The 25,629-nt window shown below is 56.6% G+C and overlaps 1 protein-coding gene across 3 annotated transcripts in view; it reads left to right on the top strand.

Annotated features, from left to right (window-relative positions):
• Positions 1-25,629, top strand: part of lama3 (laminin, alpha 3) — an 858,151-nt gene that overhangs the window by 395,202 nt on the left and 437,320 nt on the right. For all 3 annotated transcript variants that reach the window (XM_072468523.1, XM_072468524.1, XM_072468522.1), the window contains exon 4: positions 18,932-19,050. In XM_072468523.1, the coding sequence (XP_072324624.1) occupies positions 18,932-19,050 (119 nt within the window). The remainder of the gene's footprint in view (positions 1-18,931; positions 19,051-25,629) is intronic.

The raw sequence follows: 25,629 nt of genomic DNA, 5'->3' as shown, positions 1-25,629 counted from the left end.
TGGGTGCAATACTCCAGCTGGAGCTTAACTGGAATTTTATCAAGGCATAATTTGCGTGCTTTTATATTCTGTGTCTTGATACAAAGGAACATGTGAACGAGGAGCAAGAGTGGGCCATCCAGCTCCTTGAGCCAACTCCACCATTTGAGGAGATCCTGACTGATCTGATGCTGCCCACAAATACCCTTTCATTCCCTTGTCAAACATAAATCTACCTAACTCAGCCTTACAAACACCCAATGGCTCAGCCTCCACTACTCTCTTGGGAAGACTGGTGACCCTTTGAACAAAAAATTAATTCTCCTCCTCTCCATCTCTGTCTTAAATGGGAGGCCCCTGATTTTTAAACTGACCCTAGTTCCAGTCTCTCCCACAAGTGGAAACACCCTCTCAGCATCCACCCTGTCAAGCCCCCTCAGGATCTTATACGTCCCAATCAGATCACCTCTCATTCTTCTGAACTCCAATTGCTATCGGCCCAACCTGTCCAATATTTCCTCAAAAGATAGCTCCTTGATCCCGGGAATCCCGACTGAACCTTCACTGAACTGCTTCTGACGCAATTATATCCGTTCTAAGCAAGGTGACAAAGCTATACACCAGTATCCCAGGTGTGTTCTCACCAATGGCCTGTATAACTGTAGCAAACCTTCCCTACTTTAATATTCCATTCCCCTTGTAATAAACAACAACCCCCAGTTTGCCTTCCTAATATGCTATGCTGTGCCTGCACACTAACTTGTGATTCATGTACCAGGACAGCCAGATTGCTTTTGTACTGAAGAGTTCTGCAATCTCTCCATTTCAATAATATACTGCTATTCTATTCTATTTGGCAAGTTCACATTTTCCCATATCATACTGCGCCTGACACTGTATTGCCTACTCACTTCACCTATCAAATCAAAAGATGAAACACTCCTTATGTCCTCTTCACAACTTACTCATTCGATGCAGCAGGTTTCAATGGCCAAGTGCCTACTCCTGCTCCTAATTCGTATGTTTGTATGTCATCAACTCCCTATCTGTGTGTCATCAGTCATGAAAATGGCTTATTGTCACAAGTAGGCTTCAATGAAGTTACTGTGAAAAGCTCCTAGTCGCCACATTCCGGCGCCTGTTCGGGGATGCTGGTACAGGAATTGAACCGTGCTGCTGGCCTGCCTTGGTCTGCTTTAAAAGCCAGCGATTTAGCCCAGTGTGCTAAACCAGCCTTTAGTCATGGGGCATTCCCATTTAATCCTTCACTTCTTCCCACTAGCTAACCAATCCACTAACCTTGCTAAAATGTTAACTTCTATACCATGAGCTCTTATTTTGTTCATATTTATTACTATGTATTTGTTACCTTAGATGTGACACCTTATCAAATGCTGTTTGGAGATCCCAATACACCACATCTACAGGCTCCCCGTTATACACATGTTTGTTATTTCCACAAAGAATTCTAATAAATGAATCATAATTTCCCTTGCACAAAGCCATGTCGACTCTGCCTGACTGCATTGAAATTTTCTAAGTGCACTGCTCACCTCCTCAATAATAAATTCTAGTGTTTTCCATGATGATAGATGTTAGGTTAACTGGCCTGTAGTCCCCTGCTTTCTGTCTCCCTCTTTTCTTTAATAGAGGAGTTACATTAGCTAATTTCTAATCTGAAGGGGCATTTCCAGATCCAAGGAACTTTGGAAAATTAAAATGAATCCATCTATTATCTTTGTAGTCACTTCTTTTAAGATCCTCGGATGGAGTTCATCAGGACCTGGGGAGTTGTGAACCATTGTCTTTTCCTTGTTGATGATTGTTCACCTTTCATCTCTTGATTTTCAAGTATATTTGGGAAGATTTTAAAGTCTTCAACAGTGAAGATAAACGCTAAATGGTCGTTCAGCACTTCTGCCAAGACCTTGGGCGTCATTCTCCGACCCCCCGCCGGGTCGGAGAATGGCCGTTGGCCGCCGTGAATCCCGCCCCCGCCCCCGCCGAAGTCTCCGAAGGGAGAAAAGTCGGCGGGGCGTTAATGGCGCCGCTGCCGCGGAGAATGTCACGGGTCTGCGCAAGGCAGCCGATTTTCGGCCTGCCGATATTCTCCCTTCCGGATGGGCCGAAGTCCCGTCGACGTGATGACCGTTCACGTCGACGTGAATCAAACCTCCTTTTCATCGGCGTGACCCGGTGCTCCAGGCTCACGCCGACCAGCGAGGAGGTGAGTGACGGCCTGGGGGGTTGGCTCTGGGCAGGAAATGGCGTGGCCGCAGACTGATTGCCTGAGGAGAGGTGTGTCTCGGCTTGTGTGTGTGTGTGTGCGGCCGTGGGGGGGGGGGGGTGGTTAGAGTAGGTTGGGCTCCGGGGGAGTGCCGGGAGGGGGTCCGTGCCGGGGTGGAGGTTGGGGGGGGGGGTCCGTGCCGGGGTGGAGGTTGGGGGTTGGGGGGGGGTCCGTGCTGGGGTGGAGGTTGGGGAGGGGGTCCGTGCCGGGATGGAGGTTGGGGGTTGGGGGGGGGGGTCCGTGCTGGGGTGGAGGTTGGGGAGGGGGTCCGTGCCGGGATGGAGGTTGGGGGTTGGGGGGGGGTCCGTGCTGGGGTGGAGGTTGGGGAGGGGGTCCGTGCCGGGATGGAGGTTGGGGGTTGGGGGGGGGGGTCCGTGCTGGGGTGGAGGTTGGGGAGGGGGTCCGTGCCGGGGTGGAGGTTGGGGGTTGGGGGGGGTCCGTGCTGGGGTGGAGGTTGGGGAGGGGGTCCGTGCCGGGATGGAGGTTGGGGGTTGGGGGGGGGGGTCCGTGCTGGGGTGTGGAGGTTGGGGAGGGGGTCCGTGCCGGGATGGAGGTTGGGGGTTGGGGGGGGGGTCCGTGCTGGGGTGGAGGTTGGGGAGGGGGTCCGTGCCGGGATGGAGGTTGGGGGTTGGGGGGGGGGTCCGTGCTGGGGTGGAGGTTGGGGGGGGGGGGTCCGTGCCGGGGTGGAGGTTGGGGGTTGGGGGGGGGGGGTCCGTGCTGGGGTGGAGGTTGGGGAGGGGGTCCTTGCCGGGATGGAGGTTGGGGGTTGGGGGGGGGGGTCCGTGCTGGGGTGGAGGTTGGGGAGGGGGTCCGTGCCGGGATGGAGGTTGGGGGTTGGGGGGGGGGTCCGTGCTGAGGTGGAGGTTGGGGAGGGGGTCCGTGCCGGGATGGAGGTTGGGGGTTGGGGGGGGGGTCCGTGCTGGGGTGGAGGTTGGGGAGGGGGTCCGTGCCGGGGTGGAGGTTGGGGGTTGGGGGGGGTCCGTGCTGGGGTGGAGGTTGGGGAGGGGGTCCGTGCCGGGATGGAGGTTGGGGGTTGGGGGGGGGGGGTCCGTGCTGGGGTGGAGGTTGGGGAGGGGGTCCGTGCCGGGGTGGAGGTTGGGGAGGGGGTCCGTGCCGGGGTGGAGGTTAGGGGGGGGTGTGCCGGGGTGGAGGTTGGGGAGGGGGTCCGTGCCGGGGTGGAGGTTGGGGGGGGGGGTCCGTGCCGGGGTGGAGGTTGGGAGGGGGGGGTCCGTGCCGGGGTGGAGGTTGGGGGTTGGGGAGGGGGTCCGTGCCGGGGTGGAGGTTGGGGAGGGGGTCCGTGCCGGGGTGGAGGTTGGGGGGGGTGTCCGTGCTGGGGTGGAGGTTGGGGAGGGGGTCCGTGCCGGGGTGGAGGTTGGGGGTTGGTCCGTGCTGGGGTGGGTGATGGGAGGGCAAATGAGTTGGTCCACCTGGCCAGGTGCCAGCCTCCAACAGTTGGACCCATGCGGTCCATGCCACCTGGCTGGGGGGAGGAGGGGATATGGGCAATGATGACATGTCGTCGTTCCCCTCCCCCCCACCAGGCCGTCATGTTTTCAGACCATCCAGCGATGTTGGCCGCCGTGGTGGCAGCCGCTCATGTCTATGTTGCCCTGGATGAGGAGGAGGAGGAGGAGGAGCGTGCCAGAGAGGCGGCGCAGGCTGCCGCAGAGGGGCAGGCGGCAGCCGCCCAGGCTGGAGGGACACCTGACCGACAGGACGAGGAGGGGGAGGAGGACGTCGCGGCCCCACGGCAACGGAGGCACCCGAGGGCGCCCCGTGTGTACCGGCCCCGGCAGTCATACCAGGACCTCACGGACCGGGAATGCAGGAGGAGACTCCGGATGAGCCGGGAAACCGTGGCACACATCTGCCACCTGCTGGCACACCTGTCACCGCGTGGCACTGGCGGGGGACACCCTCTCCCCGTGTCCGTCAAGGTTACGGTGGCCCTGAACTTTTATGCAACGGGGTCATTCCAGGCACCGAGTGGGGACCTGTCTGGCATATCGCAGACATCGGTGCATCGGTGCATCCGGGCAGTGACAGATGCCCTTTATGCCATGGCGCACCGCTACATCCGCTTCCCCGTGGACCGGGCCAGCCAAGATGCCCGGGCCGTGGGCTTCTCTGCCATTGCCGGGTTCCCCATGGTCCAGGGCGCGATCGATGGGATGCACGTCGCCGTGCGGCCACCTGCAGATAACAGGGCCGTGTTCACTAATAGGAAGGGGACCTATTCGATGAACGTACAGGTGGTCTGCGACCACCGCATGATGATCCTGCACGTCTGCGCCCGTCACCCAGGCAGTGTACACGACTCATTCGTGTTGTCGCGGTCATCCATCCCCGGCATGTACGAGGGACGCCATCCCCGGCTGAGGGGCTGGTTGCTGGGCGACAGGGGCTACCCATTGCGATCGTGGCTGATGACGCCTATACGGAGGCCACGCAATGAGGCGGAGAACCGCTACAATGATGCCCATGTAGCGACAAGGGGAGTGATCGAGAGGTGCTTTGGCGTGCTGAAGATGCGTTTCAGGTGCCTGGACCTCTCTGGGGGCGCCCTCCAGTATCGGTCAGATAGGGTCGGCCGCATCATTGTGGTGTGCTGCGTCCTGCACAACATAGCCCAGCAGAGGGGCGATGTGCCGCAGGCAGAGGAGGGCGGAGTGGAGGAGCAGCAGGAAGAGGCGCAGTCCCCCAGATGAGGGGGATGGGGGCAATGGTCAGGGCAGACGGGGTAGACACAGACGGGTGGCTGTCCACCGTTACCGGCTGGCCCAGCGGGCACGGGACAGACTGATAGCCGCCCGCTTCACTGACTAGATGGGCGTGGGAATCGGGTAGTATGGCCACAGACCGCACACCATGACAACAGCCGACCACCCACACCCCCCACCCATCCACCCACCCAGCACCCTCACCCCCCTCCCCAACCCCACACACCCCACCCGCATGCACACCACCCCCCCACCCCCAATTGCCGATCCACCGGCGGCACAACGGGCCGGGCTCACCCAGTTGCGGGTGGACGCGTGTCTATCGCAGGCCATGGAGAATGATGACAACCCGCCTCCGATGAGCTCCTGGCTCTACATCGTTGGACTATGTCTGACCCATGGCCACAGTACCACCATCCACCCGGACCATCCCTGCATGCGGCTGTGACACTGCAGCGCACGGTCCCGTCCTCTGCCCGGGGGATGTTGATGGCGGCCCAGGGGGAAGGGGGCAGACTCACCTGGGGCTGAGGTAAGACCACCCCTCACACACACACTTGCGCTCAACGTACATGACACCCCCCGCACACTTTGGACAGAGCACAAAGGCAGCTTCGGTAGGTGTAACATTGACTTTAATAACCAAAGGAGTTCATGCACGTGCCCTAGCGCCTAAAACTCATCTGTGCCCTGCACCCGTGCCAACTTACTCAGTGTCTAATTGTTTGGCCTTACGGGCCCTTTGACTACGTCTACGTGGTTCCCCAGACGGTACAGCAGAACTGGAGGTGGACTCCTGTGATTCCTGCCCTCTGACACTGGATCCCTTTGGCGGCCGTTTCCTGGGGCGTCCTGGCCTAGATGGGCCAGGCTGCGGCCCGGGCGACTGGGATGGCGAGCTGCCAGCCTGTCCTGCCCGTTGCCCACCCGATGCACCTGGGACGGAAGGGGGGGAGTCCGAGGTGTCGCGGTGTACCGGGACCTCCCCTACAGAGGGAGCCGGGACGGACCACACCACCTCCTCCTCCCTCGGGGTGCCCGATGGCCCCCAGGCCTCTACATGGGTGGGGGATGCGAACGGACTGGCCATCCGACGCGCCCCCGACATCTGGCGCTGCCAGTCCTGGAGGCCCGTGCTGGTATCGACAGGGGTCTGCAGGTTTGCAGCCATGGAGCCCAGGGGGTTGTCGAACCCTGTCTGCGACAGTGCGACGCCAGCTCGCACATGGCCACTGGCGCCGATGCCCTCAGCGATGGTCTGCTGAGACTGGGCCATGGCCTGCAGAGACTGGGCCATGGCCTGCTGAGACTGGGCTATGGCGTGCTGAGACTGGGCTATGGCGTTGAGCGCCTCGGCCATCTGGCGCTGGCACTGGCTCATGGCCTCCTGTGAGAGGGCAGCCATTTCCTGGGCCACAGACGCCGCCTGCACGGAAGGCCCCAGGCCTCGCAAACCGTTCCCCATGTCTGACACCGTCGCACCCATTGCCTCCACCGCGGACGCCACCCGTGCAGTGTCAGCCTGGGTGGCACGCATGACCGGGACCACTCCCAGCTCCTGGACGCGGGTGGACTCCTCCACCTGTGACCGCAGCCGCCGCAAGCCACCCGTCACCCTATTCGCTCGTCTCCGTGTCAGTGGTTGCATCGGATCTATGTGTGGGTGTGGTAACTGCAGGAACCCGGGATCCATCTGGGCGGCAGATGTTCGCTTGGCCTGGGCTGCCCTCCGACCGCCCGGTCCCTCTGCTGCTCCTACCTCCACCTGCTTTACCGGGACGGCTGTGTTGTGCGCACCAGTGAGTGTACCAGACGCCTCATCACTAAAGTGCCCAACCGTGGTGAGTGTTTCTGCGATGGTGGAGGGTGTTGGTGACAGCAGTGGCGTTGTGTCGTGCTCTTCGTCCCACTCTGAGTCCATGGCACTTTGGGGTGGGGGTTCGTCTCCACCCATCCACTCTGAGTCACTGTCCGGTATTTCGTCTTCCCGGGTAGGGGTGTCCTGGGTAGTGCTGTCCCGGGTAGTGCTGTCCCGGGTAGTGCTGTCCCGGGTAGGGGTGTCCTGGGTAGTGGTGTCCCGGGTAGGGGTGTCCTGGATAGTGGTGTCCTGGGTAGTGGTGTCCTGGCTCGGGTGTGACGGGGGCCTGTGGCTGCCCCCCTCATCGCTGGGTGGTCGCTCCCGCACGTGACGGGGGTGTCATCTCCCTGTTGCTCCAGGTCTCTCCGTCTCCCGTGGTGTGCGAGGGGCATCCTGCGGGCGTCGCATGCTGGAGGGTGCGGGTCTCTCCGTCTCCCGTGGTCTCCGAGGGGCATCCTGCGGGCGTCGCATGCTGGAGGGTGCGGGTCTCTCCGTCTCCCGTGGTCTCCGAGGGGCATCCTGCGGGCGTCGCATGCTGGAGGGTGCGGGTCTCTCCGTCTCCTGTGGTCTCCGAGGGGCATCCTGCGGGCGGTCTGCATCTGCGGGGATGGGTGCCTGGACGTTTGGTCCTGCGATACACAATGAAGCATGCATGGTTAGACATCAGGCAGTGATCAGGTGATACGGGAGAGGGGGATATAGGGGAGGGGGGATATGGGGACGGGCTGTTGGTGGCTCACTTGCTCGTGGGGCCCCGACCTCTGCATCAGCAACCTCCCGGTCCTCAGGTCCGCCAGCCAGTTCCAGGGCCCTTTCCTCGTGTACGGTCAGTGGCCTCTCATCAGCGGGGCCTCCTCCAGTCCTCACATGCTCCCTATTGTTGTGTGCGCGCTTCTCCTGGGGGGGGGGGGGGGTGGTGGCAGGGGTAAAAGGCAACAGTGTTAGGCAGGTATATGAATGCACGCCATCGGTTGCGCGTGCATTGCAGAGGTTAAGGTTAGGGCTGGATTCACTTGGGGATATGGGGGTTATGGGGAGGGGGGATATGGGGGAGGGGGATATGGGGAGGGGGGAATATGGGGGATATGGGGGAGGGGGGATATGGGGGAGGGGGGATATGGGGGATATGGGGGAGGGGGGATATGGGGGAGGGGGGATATGGGGGAGGGGGGAATATGGGGGATATGGGGGAGGGGGGAATATGGGGGATATGGTGGAGGGGGGATATGGGGGAGGGGGGATATGGGGGATATGGGGGAGGGGGGGATATGGGGGAGGGGGGATATGGGGAATATGGGGGAGGGGGGATATGGGGGAGGGGGGGTATGGGGGGATATGGGGGATATGGGGGAGGGGGGATATGGGGGTTATGGGGGAGGGGGGATATGGGGAGGGGGGAATATAGGGGATATGGGGGAGGGGGGATATGGAGAGGGGGGAATATGGGGGATATGGGGGAGGGGGGATATGGGGGATATGGGGGAGGGGGGATATGGGGGAGGGAGGAATATGGGGGATATGGGGAGGGGGGATATGGGGGATATGGGGGAGGGGGGATATGGGGGAGGGGGGATATGGGGGAGGGGGGAATATGGGGGATATGGGGGAGGGGGGATATGGGGGAGGGGGGATATGGGGGAGGGGGGATATGGGGGAGGGGGGAATATGGGGGATATGGGGAGGGGGGAATATGGGGGATATGGTGGAGGGGGATATGGGGGATATGGGGGAGGGGGGATATGGGGGATATGGGGGAGGGGGGGATATGGGGGATGGGGAATATGGGGGAGGGGGGGATATGGGGGAGGGGGGATATGGGGGGATATGGGGGATATGTGGGAGGGGGGATATGGGGGTTATGGGGGAGGGGGGATATGGGGGAGGGGGGAATATGGGGGATATGGGGGAGGGGGGATATGGGGAGGGGGGAATATGGGTGATATGGGGGAGGGGGGATATGGGGGATATGGGGGAGGGGGGATATGGGGGAGGGAGGAATATGGGGGATATGGGGAGGGGGGATATGGGGGATATGGGGGAGGGGGGATATGGGGGAGGGGGGATATGGGGGAGGGGGGAATATGGGGGATATTGGGGAGGGGGGATATGGGGAGGGGGAATATGGGGGATATGGGGGAGGGGGGATATGGGGGATATGGGGGAGGGGGGATATGGGGGATATGGCGGATATGGGGGAGGGGGGATATGGGGGAGGGCGGGATATGGGGGATATGGGGGATATGGGGGAGGGGGGATATGGGGGAGGGGGGGATTTGGGGGAGAGGGGATATGGGGGATATGGGGAGGCTCACCCTGCCTGCTCTGACGAGGTCGTTCACCTTCTTGTGGCACTGGGTGCCTGTCCGTGGTGTTAGGGCCACAGCGGTGACGGCCTCTGCCACCTCCCTCCACAGACGCCGGCTGTGGCGTGGGGCAACTCTGCGGCCGTGCCCGGGATACAGGGCGTCCCTCCTCTGCTCCACCGCATCCAGGAGCGCCTCCACATCGCGTGACTCGAACCTCGGGGCTGAGCGACGGCCAGCCATCAAGTCGGGTGTTGCGGTCGGCTGTTCCGGTCGGGTGGGGGGGAGCTGCGCGGCCTTATGAGCCGTCACGCCGTGCAGCGCGTATGACGCTGCATGGCGTGAACCACTGCGCAAGCGCGGATCCCGTTACGTCGCTGCTAGCCCATTTCGGGCCGCAGACTATCGGCCCATTTTTATGACGTGACGCAAGTGGGATTTGCGCCGTTTTTTGCGCCGATCGGCGGAGTTTCCGCCGATAACGGAGAATTTCGCCCCTTATTTCCCGTTATTATTCCCCAGACTCTCTCTTTAGCAGACCAACACTCACTTTGGTTACTCTTCTGCACCCAGGTCAGGGTTTTTATACAGCGAGGGTTGTGCAGGAGAACCCCCGTCCCTTTTTACCGGGGGAGTTCAAACTCAGCGGTAATTATGGCGAACCGGATGAAGCATAGTCTGTGGCCCCCGAGGTGGTCGTAGCAAGTCTCAAGCAACCTGCATTGAGAGAATGGGCCCTTCTAGACCCTGAACAAAACAATTGTGTGGTGGAGAAATGGCTCTGCACAAATGCTTGGTGATAAGTATGTTGTGGCTGTGACTCCAAGGTAGCATCCACTGGTAGCCCATCCTTCCTCTTCATCGTTGGCACTGTGCAGCTGTGAGGGACCCGGCCAAGGGCCAACAGTGTGGGTGCATCCTGATAGGTGGGTGACAAGAGATCCTTTCCAACATGAGAATTGTCAGTGTTGCTGCCTAATCAAAGAGCACTTTATTGAACCACTGAAGGATGGAGCGGATCCTCAAGACACAGCCATGGTGATGACATCATCCAGCGAACACTACCTGGTACAGATATGATACGATCATGTAGTTAGCTGTCAAGGCTCGGTGGCTGGATGAATGATGAACAATGCCATGCTCGGAACCCCATCCACTTGCCCTCTTGTCACTCACCTCTCAGTGCACCCACACATAAGAACTAGGAGCAGGAGTAGGCCACCTGGCCCCTCGAGCCTGCTCCGTCATTTAATGAGATCATGGCTGATCTTTGTGGACTCAGCGCCACTCTCCGGCCCGTACACCATATCCCCGAATCCCTTTATTCTTTCAAAAGGTATCTATCTTTTTCTTAAAAACGTTTTAAGAAGGAGCCTCAACTGCTTTACTGGGCAAGGAATTCCAGAGATTCACAACCCTTTGGGTGAAGAAGTTCCTCCTAAACTCGGTGTTAAATCTACTTCCCCTTATTTTGAGGCTATGCCCCCTAGTTCTGCTTTCCCCGACCAGTGGAAACAACCTGCCCGCATCTATCCTATCTATTCCCTTCATAATTTTATATGTTTCAATAAGATCCCCCCGCATCCTTCTAAACTCCAATGAGTACAGTCCCAGTCTACTCAACCTCTCGTCATAATCTAATCCCCTCAACTCTGGGATCAACCTAGTGAATCTCCTCTGCACTCCCTCCAGTGCCAATATGTCCTTTCTCAGGTAAGGAGACCAAAACTGAACACAATACTCCAGATGCGGCCTCACCAACACCCTATACAATTGCAGCATAACCTCACTAGTCTTGAACTCCATCCCTCTAGCAATGAAACTCGATTAGCCTTCTTAATCACCTGTTGCACCTGCACACCAACTTTTTGCGACTCGTGCACCAGCACACCCAGGTCCCTCTGCACAGCAGCATGTTTTAACATCTTACTGTTTAAATAATAATCCATTCTGCTGTTATTCCTCCCAAAATGGATAGCCTCACACTTGGTAACATTGAATTCCATCTGCCAGACCCTAGCCCATTCACCTAACCTATCCAAATCCTTCTGCAGACTTCCGGTATCCTCTGCACTTTTTGCTTTACCACTCATCTTAGTGTCGTCTGCAAACTTTGACACATTGCACTTGGTCCCCAACTCCAAATCATCTATGTAAATTGTGAACAACTGCAGGCCCAACACTGATCCTTGAGGGACCCCACTAGTTACAGGTTGCCAACCAGAGAAACACCCATTTATCCCCACTCTCTGCTTTTTGTTAGTTAACCAATCCTCTAACCCATGCTACCACTTTACCCTCAATGCCATGCATCTTTAGTTTATGCAGCAACCTTTTGTGTGGCACCTTGTCAAAAGCTTTCTGGAAATCCAGATATACCACATCCATTGGCTCCCCATTATCTACTGCACTGGTAACGTCCTCAAAAAATTCTACCAAATTAGTCAAACACGACCTACCCTTTGTGAACCCATGCTGCGTCTGCCCAATGGGTCAATTTCCCTCCAGGTGCCCCACTATTTCCTCCTTAATGATAGATTCCAGCATTTTCCCTACAACCGAAGTTAAGCTTACCAGCCTATAATTACCCGCTTTCTGCCGACCTCCTTTTTTAAACAGTGGTGTCACGTTTGCTACTTTCCAATCCTCTGGGACCACCCCAGAGTCCAGTGAATTTTGATAAATTATCACTAGTGCGTTTACAATTTCCCTAGCCATCTCTTTTAACACTCTGGGATGCATCCCATCAGGGCCAGGAGACTTGTCTACCTTTAGCCTCATTAGCTTGCCCAATACTGCCTCCGTAGTGATTACAATCATCTCAAGGTCCTCACCTATCATATCTTTATTTCCATCAGTCACTGGCATGTTATTTGTGTCTTCCACTGTGAAGACTGACCCAAAAAACCTGTTCAGCTCCTCAGCCATTTCCCCATCTCCTATTATTAAATCACCCTTCTCATCTTCCAAAGGACCAATATTTACCTTAGCCACTCTTTTTTGTCTTATATATTTGTAGAAGCTTTTACTATCTGCTTTTATGTTCTGAGCCAGTTTACTTTCATAGTCTACCTTACTCTTCTTTATAGCTTTTTTAGTAGCTTCCTGTTGTCCCCTAAAGACTTCCCAGTCCTCTAGTCTCCCACTAATTTTTGCCACTTTGTATGTTTTTTCCTTCAATTTGATACTTTCCCTCACCTCCTTAGATATCCACGGTCGATTTTTCCCCTTTCTACCGTCTTTCTTTTTTGTCGGTATGAACCTTTCCTGAACACTGTGAAAGATCGCTCGGAAGGTTCTCCACTGTTCCTCAACTGCTTCACCATGAAGTCTTTGCTCCCAGTCTACCTTAGCTAGTTCTTCTCTCATCCCATTGTAATCGCCTTTGTTTAAGCACAAAACACGAGTGTTTGATTTTACCTTGTCATCCTCCAACTGTATTTTGAATTCCACCATATTGTGGTCGCTCCTTCCAAGAGGATCCCGAACTATGAGATCATTAACCAATCCTGCCTCATTACACAGGACCAGATCAAGGACCGCTTGTTCCTGTGTGTGCTCTGTTCCTGTAGTTAAAGTTACAAACCTGTCATTCGTGCATTGATAGACTGTGGCTAGTGGGGTATCACTCCTTGGGCTCCAGCTGTTCACAATAATAATAATCTTTATTATTGTCACAAGTAGGCTTACAATAACACTGCAATGAAGTTACTATGAAAAGCCCCGAGTCGCCACATTCCGGCGCCTGTTCGGGTACACGGAGGGAGAATTCAGAATGTCCAAATTACCCAACAAGCACGTCTTTTAGAGCTTGTGGGAGGAAACTGGAGCACCCGGAGTAAACCCACGCAGACACGGGGAGAACGTGCAGATTCCGCACAGACAGTGACCCAAGCCGGGAATCGAACCTGGGACTCTGGGGTGAGATTCTCCGACCCCCCACCGGGTCGGAGAATCGCCGTGGGCCGTCGTGAATTCCGCCCCCGCCGCCCGCCAAATTCTCCGAAGGGAGAAAAGTCGGCGGGCCGTCAATCGCGCCGCACGCCTCGGAGAATGGCACGGGCGGGCGCGAGGCAATGGATTTCGGGGCTGCCGATATTCTCCCATCCGGATGGGCCGAAGTCCCGCCGGCGTGACCATGGGTCATGTCGGCGTAAATCAAAACACCTTTCAATCGGTGTCAACCAGTGCTCATGGTTGACACCGACCAGCGAGGAGGTGAGTGACGGCCTGGGGGGTTGGCCGCTGGAGAGGTGATGGCGTGGCCGCAGTCTGTTTGTGTGGGGGAGAGGTGTGTGTAGGGTTGTGTGTGGGTGTGTACGGCGGGGGGGGGGGGGGGGTGTGGAGGTCCGTGCCGGGGAGGGGGACGGGGGGGAGGGGTCCGTGCCGGGGAGGGGGACGGGGAGGTGCGTGCCGGGGAGAGGGACGAGGGGGGGGGGGTCCTTGCCGGGGAGGGGGACGTGGAGGTGCGTGCCGGGGAGGGGGACGGGGGTGTCCGTGCCGGGGATGGGGGGGGGGTCCGTGCCGGGGAGGGGTGTGTGGAGGAACGTGCCGGGGAGGGGGACGGGGAGGTGCGTGCCGGGGAGGTGCGTGCCGGGGAGAGGGATGATGGGACGGGGGGGTCCGTGCCGGGGAGGGGGACGGGGAGGTGCGTGCCGGGGAGGGGGACGGGGGGGGGGGGGGTCCGTGCCGGGGAGGGGGACGGGGAGGTGCGTGCCGGGGAGGGGGGCGGGGAGGTGCGTGCCGGGGAGGTGCATGCTGGGGAGGGGGACGGGGGACGGGGGGGGGGGGGGGTCCGTGCCGGGGGGGGGGGGGTCTGTGCCGGGGAGGGGACGGGGGGGTGGGGCCCGTGCCGGGCAGGGGGACGGGGAGGTGCGTGCCGGGGAGGGGGACGGGGGTCCATGCCGGGCAGGGGGCTGGGGGGAGGTCCGTGCTGGGGAGGGCGACGGGGAGGTCCGTGCCGGGGAGGGGGACGGGGGGGGTCCGTGCCGGGGGGGGGGGGTCCGGGCCGGGGAGGGGGACGGGGAGTTGCGTGCCGGGGACGGGGACGGGGGGGAGTCCGTGCCGGGGAGGGGGACGGGGGGCATGTCCGTGCCGGGGAGGGGGACGCGGGGGGTCCGGGGAGGGGGACGGGGGGGGTCCATGCCGGGGAGGGGGACGGGAGGGGGTCCGTGCTGGGGAGGGGGACGGGGGGGGGGTCCGTGCCAGGGAGGGGGACGGGGGGTGTCCGTACCGGGGAGGGGGACGGGGGGGTGGGGTCCGTGCCGGGGAGGGGGACGGGGAGGTGCGTGCCGGGGAGGGGGGATGCGAGGGCAAGTGAGTTGGTCCACCTGGCCAGGTGCCAGCCTCCAACAGTCGGACCCATGCGGTCCTTGCCACCTGGCTGGGGGGAGGAGGGGGTATGGGCAATGATGACATGTCGTCGTTGCACCCGAGGACGCCCCGTGTGTACCGGCCCCGGCTGTCGTACCAGGACCTCACGGACCGGGAATGCAGGAGGAGACTCCGGATGAGCCGGGAAACCGTGGCACACATCTGCCACCTAGAACAAGAACAAAGAACAAAGAAATGTACAGCACAGGAACAGGCCCTTCGGCCCTCCAAGCCCGTGCCGACCATGCTGCCCGACTAAACTACAATCTTCTACACTTCCTGGGTCCGTATCCCTCTATTCCTATCCTATTCATGTATTTGTCAAGATGCCCCTTAAATGTCACTATCGTCCCTGCTTCCACCACCTCCTCCGGTAGCGAGTTCCAGGCACCCACTACCCTCTGTGTAAAAAACTTGCCTCGTACATCTACTCTGAACCTTGCCCCTCGCACCTTAAACCTATGCCCCCTAGTAATTGACCCCTCTACCCCGGGGAAAAACCTCTGACTATCCACTCTGTCTATGCCCCTCATAACTTTGTATACCTCTATCAGGTCACCCCTTAACCTCCTTCGTTCCAGTGAGAACAAACCGAGTTCATTCAACCGCTCCTCATAGCTAATGCCCTCCACACCAGGCAACATTCTGGTAAATCTCTTCTGCACCCTCTCTAAAGCCTCCACATCCTTCTGGTAGTGTGGCGACCAGAATTGAACACTATACTCCAAGTGTGGCCTAACTAAGGTTCTATACAGCTGCAACATGACTTGCCAATTCTTATACTCAATGCCCCGGCCAATGAAGGCAAGCATGCCGTATGCCTTCTTGACTACCTTCTCCACCTGTGTTGCCCCTTTCAGTGACCTGTGGACCTGTACTCCTAGATCTCTTTGACTTTCAATACTCTTGAGGGTTCTACCATTCACTGTATATTCCCTACCTGCATTAGACCTTCCAAAATGCATTACCTCACATTTGTCTGGATTAAACTCCATCTGCCATCTCTCCGCCCAAGTCTCCAAACAATCTAAATCCTGCTGTATCCTCTGACAGTCCTCATCGCTATCCGCAATTCCACCAACCTTTGTGTCGTCTGCAAACCTGCTGGCACACCTGTCACCGCGTGGCACTGGCGGGGGGGGACTCTCTCCCCGTGTCCGTCAAGGTTACGGTGGCCCTGAACATTTATGCAACGGGATCATTCCAGGCGCCGAGTGGGGACCTGTCCGGCATATCGCAGACATCGGTGCACCGGTGCATCCGGGCAGTGACAGACGCCCTATATGCCATTGCGCACCACCACATTCGCTTCCCTGTGACCGGGCCAGCCAAGATGCCCGGGCCGCGGGCTTCTCTGCCGTGGCCGGTTCCCCATGGTCCAGGGCGCGATTGATGGGATGCACGTCGCCGTCCGGCCACCTGCAGATAACAGGGCCGTGTTCACCAATAGGAAGGGGACCTATTCGATGAACATACAGGTGGTCTGCGACCACCGCATGATGATCCTGCACGTCTGCGCCCGTTACCCGGGCAGTGTACACGACTCATACGTGTTGTCGCGGACATACATTCCCGGCATGTACGAGGGACGCCATCCCCGGCTGAGGGGCTGGTTGCTGGGCGACAGGGGCTACCCATTGCGATCGTGGCTGATGACGCCAATACGGAGGCCACGCAATGAGGCGGAGAACCGCTACAATGATGCCCATGTAGCGACAAGGGGAGTGATAGAGAGTTGCTTTGGCGTGCTGAAGATGCGTTTCAGGTGCCTGGACCTCTCTGGGGGCGCCCTCCAGTATCGGTCAGATAGGGTCGGCCGCATCATTGAGGTGTGCTGGGTCCTGCACAACATAGCCCAGCAGAGGGGCGATGTGCCGCAGGCAGAGGAGGGCGGAGTGGAGGAGCAGCAGGAAGAGGCGCAGTCCTCCCCAGATGAGGGGGTTGGGGGCAATGGTCAGGGCAGACGGGCTAGACATGGGCGGGTGGCTGTCCACCGTTACTGGCTGGGCCAGCGGGCACGGGACAGGCTGATAGATGACCGCTTCACTGACTAGATGGGCGTGGGAATCGGGTAGTATGGCCACAGACCGCACACCATGGCAACACCCGACCACCCACACCCCCCACCCATCCACCCACCCAGCACCCTCACACCCCTCACCAACCCCACCCACCCCACCCGCATGCACACCACCCCCCCATTGCCGATCCACCTGCGGCACAACGGCCGGGCTCACACAGTTGCCGGTGGACGCGTGTCTATTGCAGGCCATGGAGGATGATGATAACCCGCCCTGCGGTGAGCTCCTGGCTCCACATCGTTGGGCTATGTCTGACCCATGGCCACAGTACCACCATCCACCCGGACCATCCCTGCATGCGCTGTGACACTGCAGCGCACGGTCCCGTCCTCTGCCCGGGGATGTTGATGGCGGCCCAGGGGGAAGGGGGCAGACTCACCTGGGGCTGAGGTAAGACCACCCCTCACACACACACTTGCGCTCAACGTACATGACACCCCCGCACACTTTGGACAGAGCACAAAGGCAGCTTCTGTAGGTGTAACATTGACTTTAATAACGACAGCAGTTCATGCACGTGCCTAGCCCCTAAAACTCATCTTTGCCCTGCACCCGTGCCAACTTACTCAGTGTCTAATTGTTTGGCCTTACGGGCCCTTTGACTACGTCTACGTGGTTCCCCAGACGGGACAGCATTGAATTGTCCGATCAGCCATGATTGTATTGATTGGTGGAGCAGGCTCGATGGGCTGAATCGCCTCCTCCTGTTCCTATGTTCCTAACAGGCACTGCCTATCTATGTTCACATTCCGAGCTGCCATGACGATAAATATTCACAAATGTAACAAAACCACCCTGAGATTGTTCACATCATCCCGCCCTCTCCCCACCTCTCACAAAGCTGTGATCGGAAAATCAGACTGCGTGATAACATTGAGGTTCAGCAGCTGTCCGAGGGCTTGGTCGGAGGCAGGAGAGTCAGTCGTAAGGAAACCACGTTCCCCCATTTTATTGCACTAGCTGTCATTAGTTGGGGGTGGTCAGTAGATTGAGTTTCTGGGGGTCGGGTGGTCGTTGGTCGTCAGTGAGGGAGTCTGATAGTGGTGTGGTCAGATGGACAGTGAGGTTTCAGGTGGTCGGTGCAGGGTTAGTCGGTCATTAGGTGATAAGGCGTTCATTGTGGGAGGAGTCAGGTCATCAGTAAGGGTTTGAGTGGTCAGTGGGTGGGGGTTGGGTAGTCAGGGGAGTTGACTGGTCAGTGGAGTGGGTTGGGGGAGTTGTGAGTGGCGGGGGGGCGGGGGGGAGTGGGGAGGGGAGGACATTCTGGAGGGCCCATGGGGGTGTACGAGGTAGCCTCAGGGTTAGAGGTGTGGGGGGAGTCCTGGGGGCTGGTGGGAGAGGGGGATGGTTGGGTAGTCTTGGGGATGCATGGGGGGAATCCGTTGATAGTTCAGGGCCGGGTGTTGTAGGGGGCCTGAGGGTTGGGGGGGGGGGAGGGGGGGAGAAGAGTCCTGTCACTCACTGGGGAAGTTACAAACAAACAAAATAGGAGCAGAAATAGGCCATTTGCCCCTCCTGTTCAATAAGATTACAGCTGATCAATTTGTGTTTTGAATTACACATTCCCCATGCGATAAAGGTGTGTAACTGTGGGGACTGAATTATGTGCCTTGAATCTAGCTACCTCCCCCTTAAAAATATTCAGTGACCCCGCCTCGACCAACATCTGAAGCAGAGAGTTGCAAAGTCGCTGAACCCTCCGAGAAAGAATTCCTCCTCGACTCTGTCCTAAATGGGCCACCCAGAATTTTAAAACCCTGCCCCCTAGTTCTGGACTCACCCACAAGAGGAAACATCCTTTCCACGTCGACCTTGTCAAGACCATTCAGCGTCTTATATACTTCAATCTTCGACACTCCAGTTGAAACAAGCCCAGTCTGTCCAACCTTTCCTCATAAGACAAGCCGTTCAGTCCAGGTATCAATAGCGAACCTCCTCTGAACCGCCTCCCAACGCGTTTACACCCTTCCTGCACCCAGTATTCGAGGCGCAGCCTCACCAATGCCCTGGATAACTGAAGCATAGCATCCTTACCTTTATGTTCAAACCTTCTCGTACTAAAGCACAGCATTACTTGGCCTTCTTAATCACTTGCTGTACCTGCACACTAACGTTTTGTGGCTCAGAGGTTATGAGGTCAAGCTTTGCACTGTCATTCCCAGCAACTCAGAAATGTTCAAGCTGAGTATCTGATGAACAGCAGTAAGCTGATGTTGCTCCGTATGAAGCACAGTGGCCCTGGAAAACAAACCCACGTAGTGGCAGACACAACGTTATTTACAAAGAAATCTTTTTGGCGACGGTGCTGATTGGCTCGATCTACATTCCAGATTCCAAGCGCGATTGTGAGGATGTATTCAGGACACAAGCTCGTGGACGGATTAGAAGAGATGATGATGTCATGTGCACCACAGAATATTCCCGGATTTTACCCCTTGAGAATGGCGAGGTAAGAGGCTGAGCTGAAATCTGGAAGCGCTGTTCATGGCTAGCTTAACGATGGATGTGAAAATGAACTGTTCTTCTCAAAGGTCAGCAATAGATGAGAGCTAACCAGATGTGTGCAGTTATTGTAACAAACAAACAAATGAATCTGTTAGTGCTTCAGTTGGCATACATCGTATAACTGTGTAAAAACTGCCTGAAGCTATTAATTATTTAAATAAAGGGATATTTACAAGAGGCATTCAAAACTATTAAGAGTTTTGATTCGAGTAAAAAAGGAGAACTATTTCTCTGATAGGAGGGTTGGTAATCAGAGGACACAGATTAAAGATAGTTTGCAAACAACACAGTGGCAGGTGGAGTGTAATGTAGGAATGTGATAAGTGATTTACAGAAACAAAATACTTTTAAAGGTGTGTAACTGTGGGGACTGAATTATGTGCTTGTTGAGATTCTGCCTGCAAACATCGAAACAACAGTTTCACACTGGCTGTCAATTAAGTGCTGACCCGCATGAAACATGCCCAGACATTGGTGCAGCGTTGGCAGTGGGGTTGGGAGCATGGTGGGGGCCGGGTCAAATCAGGGAGCAGGCAGCTCCCTGATGCTGCCAGGAGTTGGAGAGGAGCCGAATGGAGCATCGACGAGAGACTAGAAAATTTAGGGCCAGTGATGACCTCAACACACTGTAGGCATGGCAGGCCGGACGTCAATGCTGGTGGCCACCCATCTCCATGATTATCAGACGACTGCCTGTGTGCTCTAGTGGAGGCAGTGGAGTATCTGTCATGGAGGAGTCCATGCGGAGCTTGAGAACTGCATTGACCCTGAGCACCGAGCGCATAGTCGCCTCCATTGAGGGAGTGGCGACTCTTGTGGAGAGGCTGCTTCAGGGATTCCAGGGGGCACATTGGGATGTGCCAGCCCACCCATTAGCTGTGCTCTCAGCGGGTCACTGCCAGTGTGAGAGATTGATGAGGCACCCAGCCTCTCTGTCCATCAACAGTGAACAGGGAGGGTCCAGTCCTACCCCACGGCAGTGGATGAGCTGCTTGCTGTCTCCATGGACTCCTCTCACACTGCTCCAGATGAAGGCGGTGTTTTGTTCTGCTCGTGACGTAGCATAAGCTGCTTCCCTGATGTGCACGCTGACAAAGGAAGGTTCAGATTTGGAGATAGCTTTAACGCGTTTATTAAACTATTAACAATTCTCCTACTTGGATTCGACTCTCCTGTTAATCCTGCTATAGCTACTCAGACTGACGAACCAGTCTGCTACAATCCACGTGGTGGGTGTGATGTGTTGAATCAACCCTGTGTGTACTCAGAGAGTCTCCACTGGAAAGAGACTGAGCATGTGTGATGTGTCCTTTTATATGGGTTGGTGTAATGCCCTCCTGTGGTAGTGTCACCTCTGTGAGTATCGTGACTGCCCATTGGTCGTGTCCTATCTTACTGACCTATTGGTTGACTGTCTGTGTGTCATGTCTCTGGTGTTCCCTCTCGTGTCTAGCTAGGTGTAGTGTATGTACATTAACCCTTTGTGTACTTAGTGATGTATATCACCACAGGCGGCACCTCCTCTGCCAGTGACCGTGGCATTTTCTGAGGCTGTGATGACTGAGATGTGGCTAGCCATGCCAATGGTTGCACTCTCCCAGGTGGAGTTTTCTCAGGCCCCGCTGATTAGAGGAAAGACGCCAAGGCCACCAGATCCGACACAACACCAGAGTCAGCAATCTGGCTCCAATGCTGCGTCAGCAAAGGGGAGGGGGACGCCGGGTGGGAGGGTGATGAGCGGGGTGGGATTCATCACGACATTGCACTCGCAAGTGTTAGTTTCCGGCACCAAGAGCACAGGACGGGGTTTTCACTGGTGACGTGTGTTCATTTTGTCAGTGTTTTGTGTGGTTTCTGTGCGACTTTAGCAAGCATATTAAATTTTGTTCTTTGTTTGCAGCTCTGGTAAAGATATGGGGTGAGATCTAACCCAAACAAAATCAGAGCCCATTGTCGGCAGGATTAGCGGGTTCGTTTACGGCACTACCCCGCTACCTGATGGCACAATGTTGCTATTTGGGACCCCGGTGGGGAGCGGCCCCCTGAGGCCGCACTCAGCGTCATTTCCTGCATTGAGGAGTTCCGATGAGCGAGCTCCTCAATGCAGTAAGAGATCAGCACTCCATTTTTAAATGGCGCCCTGATATCTTGACCCCCCCCCCGAACGTGAGCCCTGGACTCCCCCAACACCCCAACTCACGTGTTGGGGGTCCACGTGCCCCCCACCCCCCCACCCCCCCCCACCACCACCCCACCACATACTGGCAGCGCACCCCCCCCCGGGCCTGATCCTCGGCAGAGGCAAAATGCCAGTTTTCCACCTTGGCAGTGCTGGGCTGGCACCCATGTGGCACTGCCAGGGTGCATATCGGGTATTGTCAAGGTGCCCGGCTGGCAGTGCCCTGGTGCCCGGGTGTCACCAACAGTGCCAGGGTGCAAGCCTGCCCAGTAGCCGACCACACGTGGGCCTCCAATCGCCTGAGAGACACCCCTACCTAACACACCTGGTCCCCATTTGTGGGGACCAGTACTATTTGGCGTCTGGCTGGGGTCTCCTAGGTAACGCCAAAAGATGCCAGGTGGCCGTTTTAGCGTCACCAATCTACCTACCCTGCACATCTTTGGGTTGTGGGGGCGAAACCCACATAAACACGGGGAGAATGTGCAAACTCCACACGGACAGTGACCCAGAGCCGGGATTGAACCTGGGACCTCGGCGCCGTGAGGCAGCAGGGCTATTCACTGCGCCACCGTGCTGCCCTGTAACTTTTATTTTTTGTTCAGAGATGTGGATGAACAAAGTCTACCAATTAACTTGTAACAAAAGAACATGACATTTATTAAACATGAAAATATTGACTGTAATACAATACTCCTTCATTCCACTTATATCTTACATAGAAGATAGGAACAGGAGGAGGCCTTTTGGCCCTTCGAGCCTGCTCCGCCATTCATCACCATCATGGCTGATCATCCAACTCAATAGCCTAATCCTGTTTCTCCCCATTGCCTTTGATCCCATTCGCCCCAAGTGCTATATCTAGCCGTGTCTTGAATATATTCAATGTTTTAGCATCAACTACTTCCTGTGGTAATGAATTCCACAGGCTCACCACTCTTTGGGTGAAGAAATGTCTCGTCATTTCTGTCCGAAATGGGGACCAAAACTGCACACAGTATTCCAGGTGTGGCCTCACCAAGGCCCTGTATAATTGCAACAACACACCCTGCTCCTGTACTTGAAATGAAATGAAAATTGCTTATTGTCACAAGTAGGCTTCAAATGAAGTTACTGTGAAAAGCCCCTAGTCGCCACATTCCGGTGCGGCCTGTTCGGGGAGGCTGGTACGGGAATTGAACCGTGCTGCTGGCCTGCCCTGGTCTGCTTTCAAAGCCAGCTATTTAGCCCTGTGCTAAACAGCCCCTCTTCACAGGTGTACACAAATCTTTAAGGATAACGCAGGTTACAAAATATATCTTATACTTTAATTTTCTCAGTAAGTACAATGGCCCTAGAAACCACCAGGCCCGCTGTGGTCAGACGCACCTCACTCTGAAACAAAGTGACAGATGCCGCCCAAAACAACTCATGTGATTTCTCATCAAATCCCCCAAATGTACGTTATACTGTGAGCCGCCTGGTCTCACTGGAACTCCACAGGAATGTTTCCAAACTTCACTCCCGGACAAACACCTTAGAATCTTCTCCCAAACAATGGGCGGGATTCTCCACTCCCGCGCCGAAGTGCCCGCGGCGTCGTGAATGCCGTCGAGGTTCGCGACGGCGCGAAACGGCCCCGGTCCCGACCGATTCAGGCCCCGACAATGGGCTAGGATCGGGGCCGCGTCATCTACACGCGCCAGGCCTTGTCGCCGCGTAAAGGCGGCGCCGCATAGATGACGCGGCCGGTGCCGCAGAACTGGCGTCACCCGCGCATGCGCGGTTGCCGTCCTCTCTGAGTCCGCCCCGCAAGAAGATGGCGGACGGATCTTGCGGGGCCGCGGAAGGAAGGAGGTCCTCCTTCAGAGAGGACGGCCCGACGATCGGTGGGCACCGATCGTGGGCCATGCCACATTTGAGGTACCCCCCAGTGCAGGATCCCCCCCCCCCCACCCCCCCCACCCCCCCCCGCAGACTGCCCCCCCAGCGTTCCCGCGCTGTTCCCGACGGCAGCGACCAATTGTGGACGGCGCCGGGGGGAACCCGCCGTTTTGGCCTGGCCGCTCGGCCCATCCGGGCCTGAGAATAGCGGGGCTGCCGGAGAATCGCCATTTTGGGTGTCTCCGGCGATTTTCCGGCCTGCGGCCCGCGTAACTCGACGGGGCCATTCCCGCCGCTTGGGAGAATCGCAGGAGGGCGTCGGACCGGCGTCCCGGGAAATTTTGGCGGCCCAGGCGATTCTCCCAACCGGCGCGGGAGTGGAGAATCTCGCCCAATGCTTTCTCTTGTGTGTCTTCACCAAGGATCCACTTCCAAGATTTCAATCTCTCTTTTCAGTATTCCTGTACCTTGGATTGTCATGAGCATTCAAGTTTACACAAAATCTCTCAGGTACCCCATCCACACCAACAGATTATCACTGCTTCATCGGCTGTAATAAGGGGCGAAATTCTCCTACCCGCCCCGCCACATTTCTGCCCCGACCGGCCGGTGGGAGTCTCCGTAACACCGGCTGGTCAATGGGGTTTCCCATTGTGGGGCAGCCCCACGCCGTCTGGAAACCCCCCGGTGCCGGCAGAACGGAGACTCCCGCCGGCGGAGAATGACGCCCAAGATGTCACCAACCTTAGGATTACTTCAGATGTCTGGCTTCTCATTGAGTATAAGAATTGGGAAGTCATGTTGCAGCTGTATAGAACCTGAGGCCACACTTGGAGTATCGTGTTGAATTCTGGTCGCCACACTACCAGAAGGATGTGGAGGCTTTAGAGAGGGTGCAGAAGAGATTTACCAGGATGTTGCCTGGTATGGAGGGCATTAGCTATGAGGAGCAGTTGAATAAACTTGGTTTCTTCTCACTGGAACGACGGAGGTTGAGGGGCGACCTGATGGAGGTCTACAAAATTATGAGGGGCATAGACAGAGTGGATAGTCAGAGGCTTTTCCCCAGGTTAGAGGGGTCAATTATTAGGAGGCATAGGTTTAAGGTGCGAGGGGCAAGGTTTAGAGTAGATGTACGAGGCAAGTTTTTTACGCAGAGAGTAGTGGGTGCCTGGAACTCGCTACCGGAGGAGGTGGTGGAAGCAGGGACGATAGTGACGTTTAAGGGGCATCTTGACAAATACATGAATAGGATGGGAATAGAGGGATACGGACCCAGGAAGTGTAGAAGATTGTAGTTTAGTCAGGCAGCATGGTCGGCACGGGCTTGGAGGGCCGAAGGGCCTGTTCCTGTGCTGTACTTTTCTTTGTTCTTTGTTTCAATGTTCCCCTTTCCCAGTCCTTGAGATCAGGAAACTAAACTCTTTGGCATAGCATGTTTAGTCAGGAACTGAGATTATGGGGTGGGGGAGATGGGGAGATGGGGGAGGGGAAGAGGCTGAGAACTTGCCAGTGGAATGATTGCAACCAGCATGCGAGGCAGGCCAAGTCACCCAATTGTTCCTGACTCGCTCCTTGCTCTGGGCAATTTCGAAGCTATGACCAAGGTGTTCGATTGGTGCATTTTATCAGTATTCATCTTACATGCCTTTCTTTCATTGGTACCTTTCCTTATTTCCTGCATTGTGAATAAGGTGCTCATAACCTGTCTGACCTGTGCATCTCTCACATCTGAGAATACTCTTTTGTGTTTGCTGGGTGTCTACTCTGTCCCTCCCTGAAATCAACCAATAATCTCAAAGGCCCTCCAGCAGAGTTTGTCCTCATTTGCTGCTCAATCACTTCATGTTGTAAGATGGTGGTACTGAGCTCTCAGTGTCAGGCCACCTTAACCCTCTTGATGTGAGTGTGGCAATCCCTCCCTTCCTGGTGGAACATGACCACTCAATCCTCACACTCTAATGAAATGAAATGAAAATCGCTTATTGTCACAAGTAGGCTTCAAATGAAGTTACTGTGAAAAGCCCCTAGTCGCCCCATTCCGGCGCCTGTTCGGGGAGGCTGGTACGGGAATTGAACCCGCGCTGCTGGCCTGCCTTGGTCTGCTTTAAAAGCCAGCTATTTAGCCCCGTGCTAAACCAACTGCTAAATGCAGCTCCCCTGCATTGTGATCACGGATGTGCCTATGACGCGGGTGAACCTTGCCCTTTCCCAGCTTGAGCCTCTGGCACAGTGTGACTTAGAAACCCTCACACCAACCCCTCTCCCACCATGAGACCCTCGAATGCCCCCACATCACCTTTTCCTCATCCATGGGGTTGTGGATGACTGCCTGGACTGGGTATACCATCTGTAGTCCATGAGTATGTTCAAGACCTCCCCTGGACCGACACACGTGGTGTTATCTCTGTAGCGCACAATGACTTACGAGAGACGAATAGAGATGAAGACGAATAGAGATGAATCGACGTAGAATTCGTC

The sequence above is a fragment of the Scyliorhinus torazame genome, chromosome 11, assembly GCF_047496885.1.
Source record: "Scyliorhinus torazame isolate Kashiwa2021f chromosome 11, sScyTor2.1, whole genome shotgun sequence".
Taxonomy (NCBI): Eukaryota; Metazoa; Chordata; class Chondrichthyes; order Carcharhiniformes; family Scyliorhinidae; genus Scyliorhinus; species Scyliorhinus torazame.
Note: the sequence above shows the minus strand (reverse complement) of the source record. Positions and strands in the feature narration are given on the sequence as shown.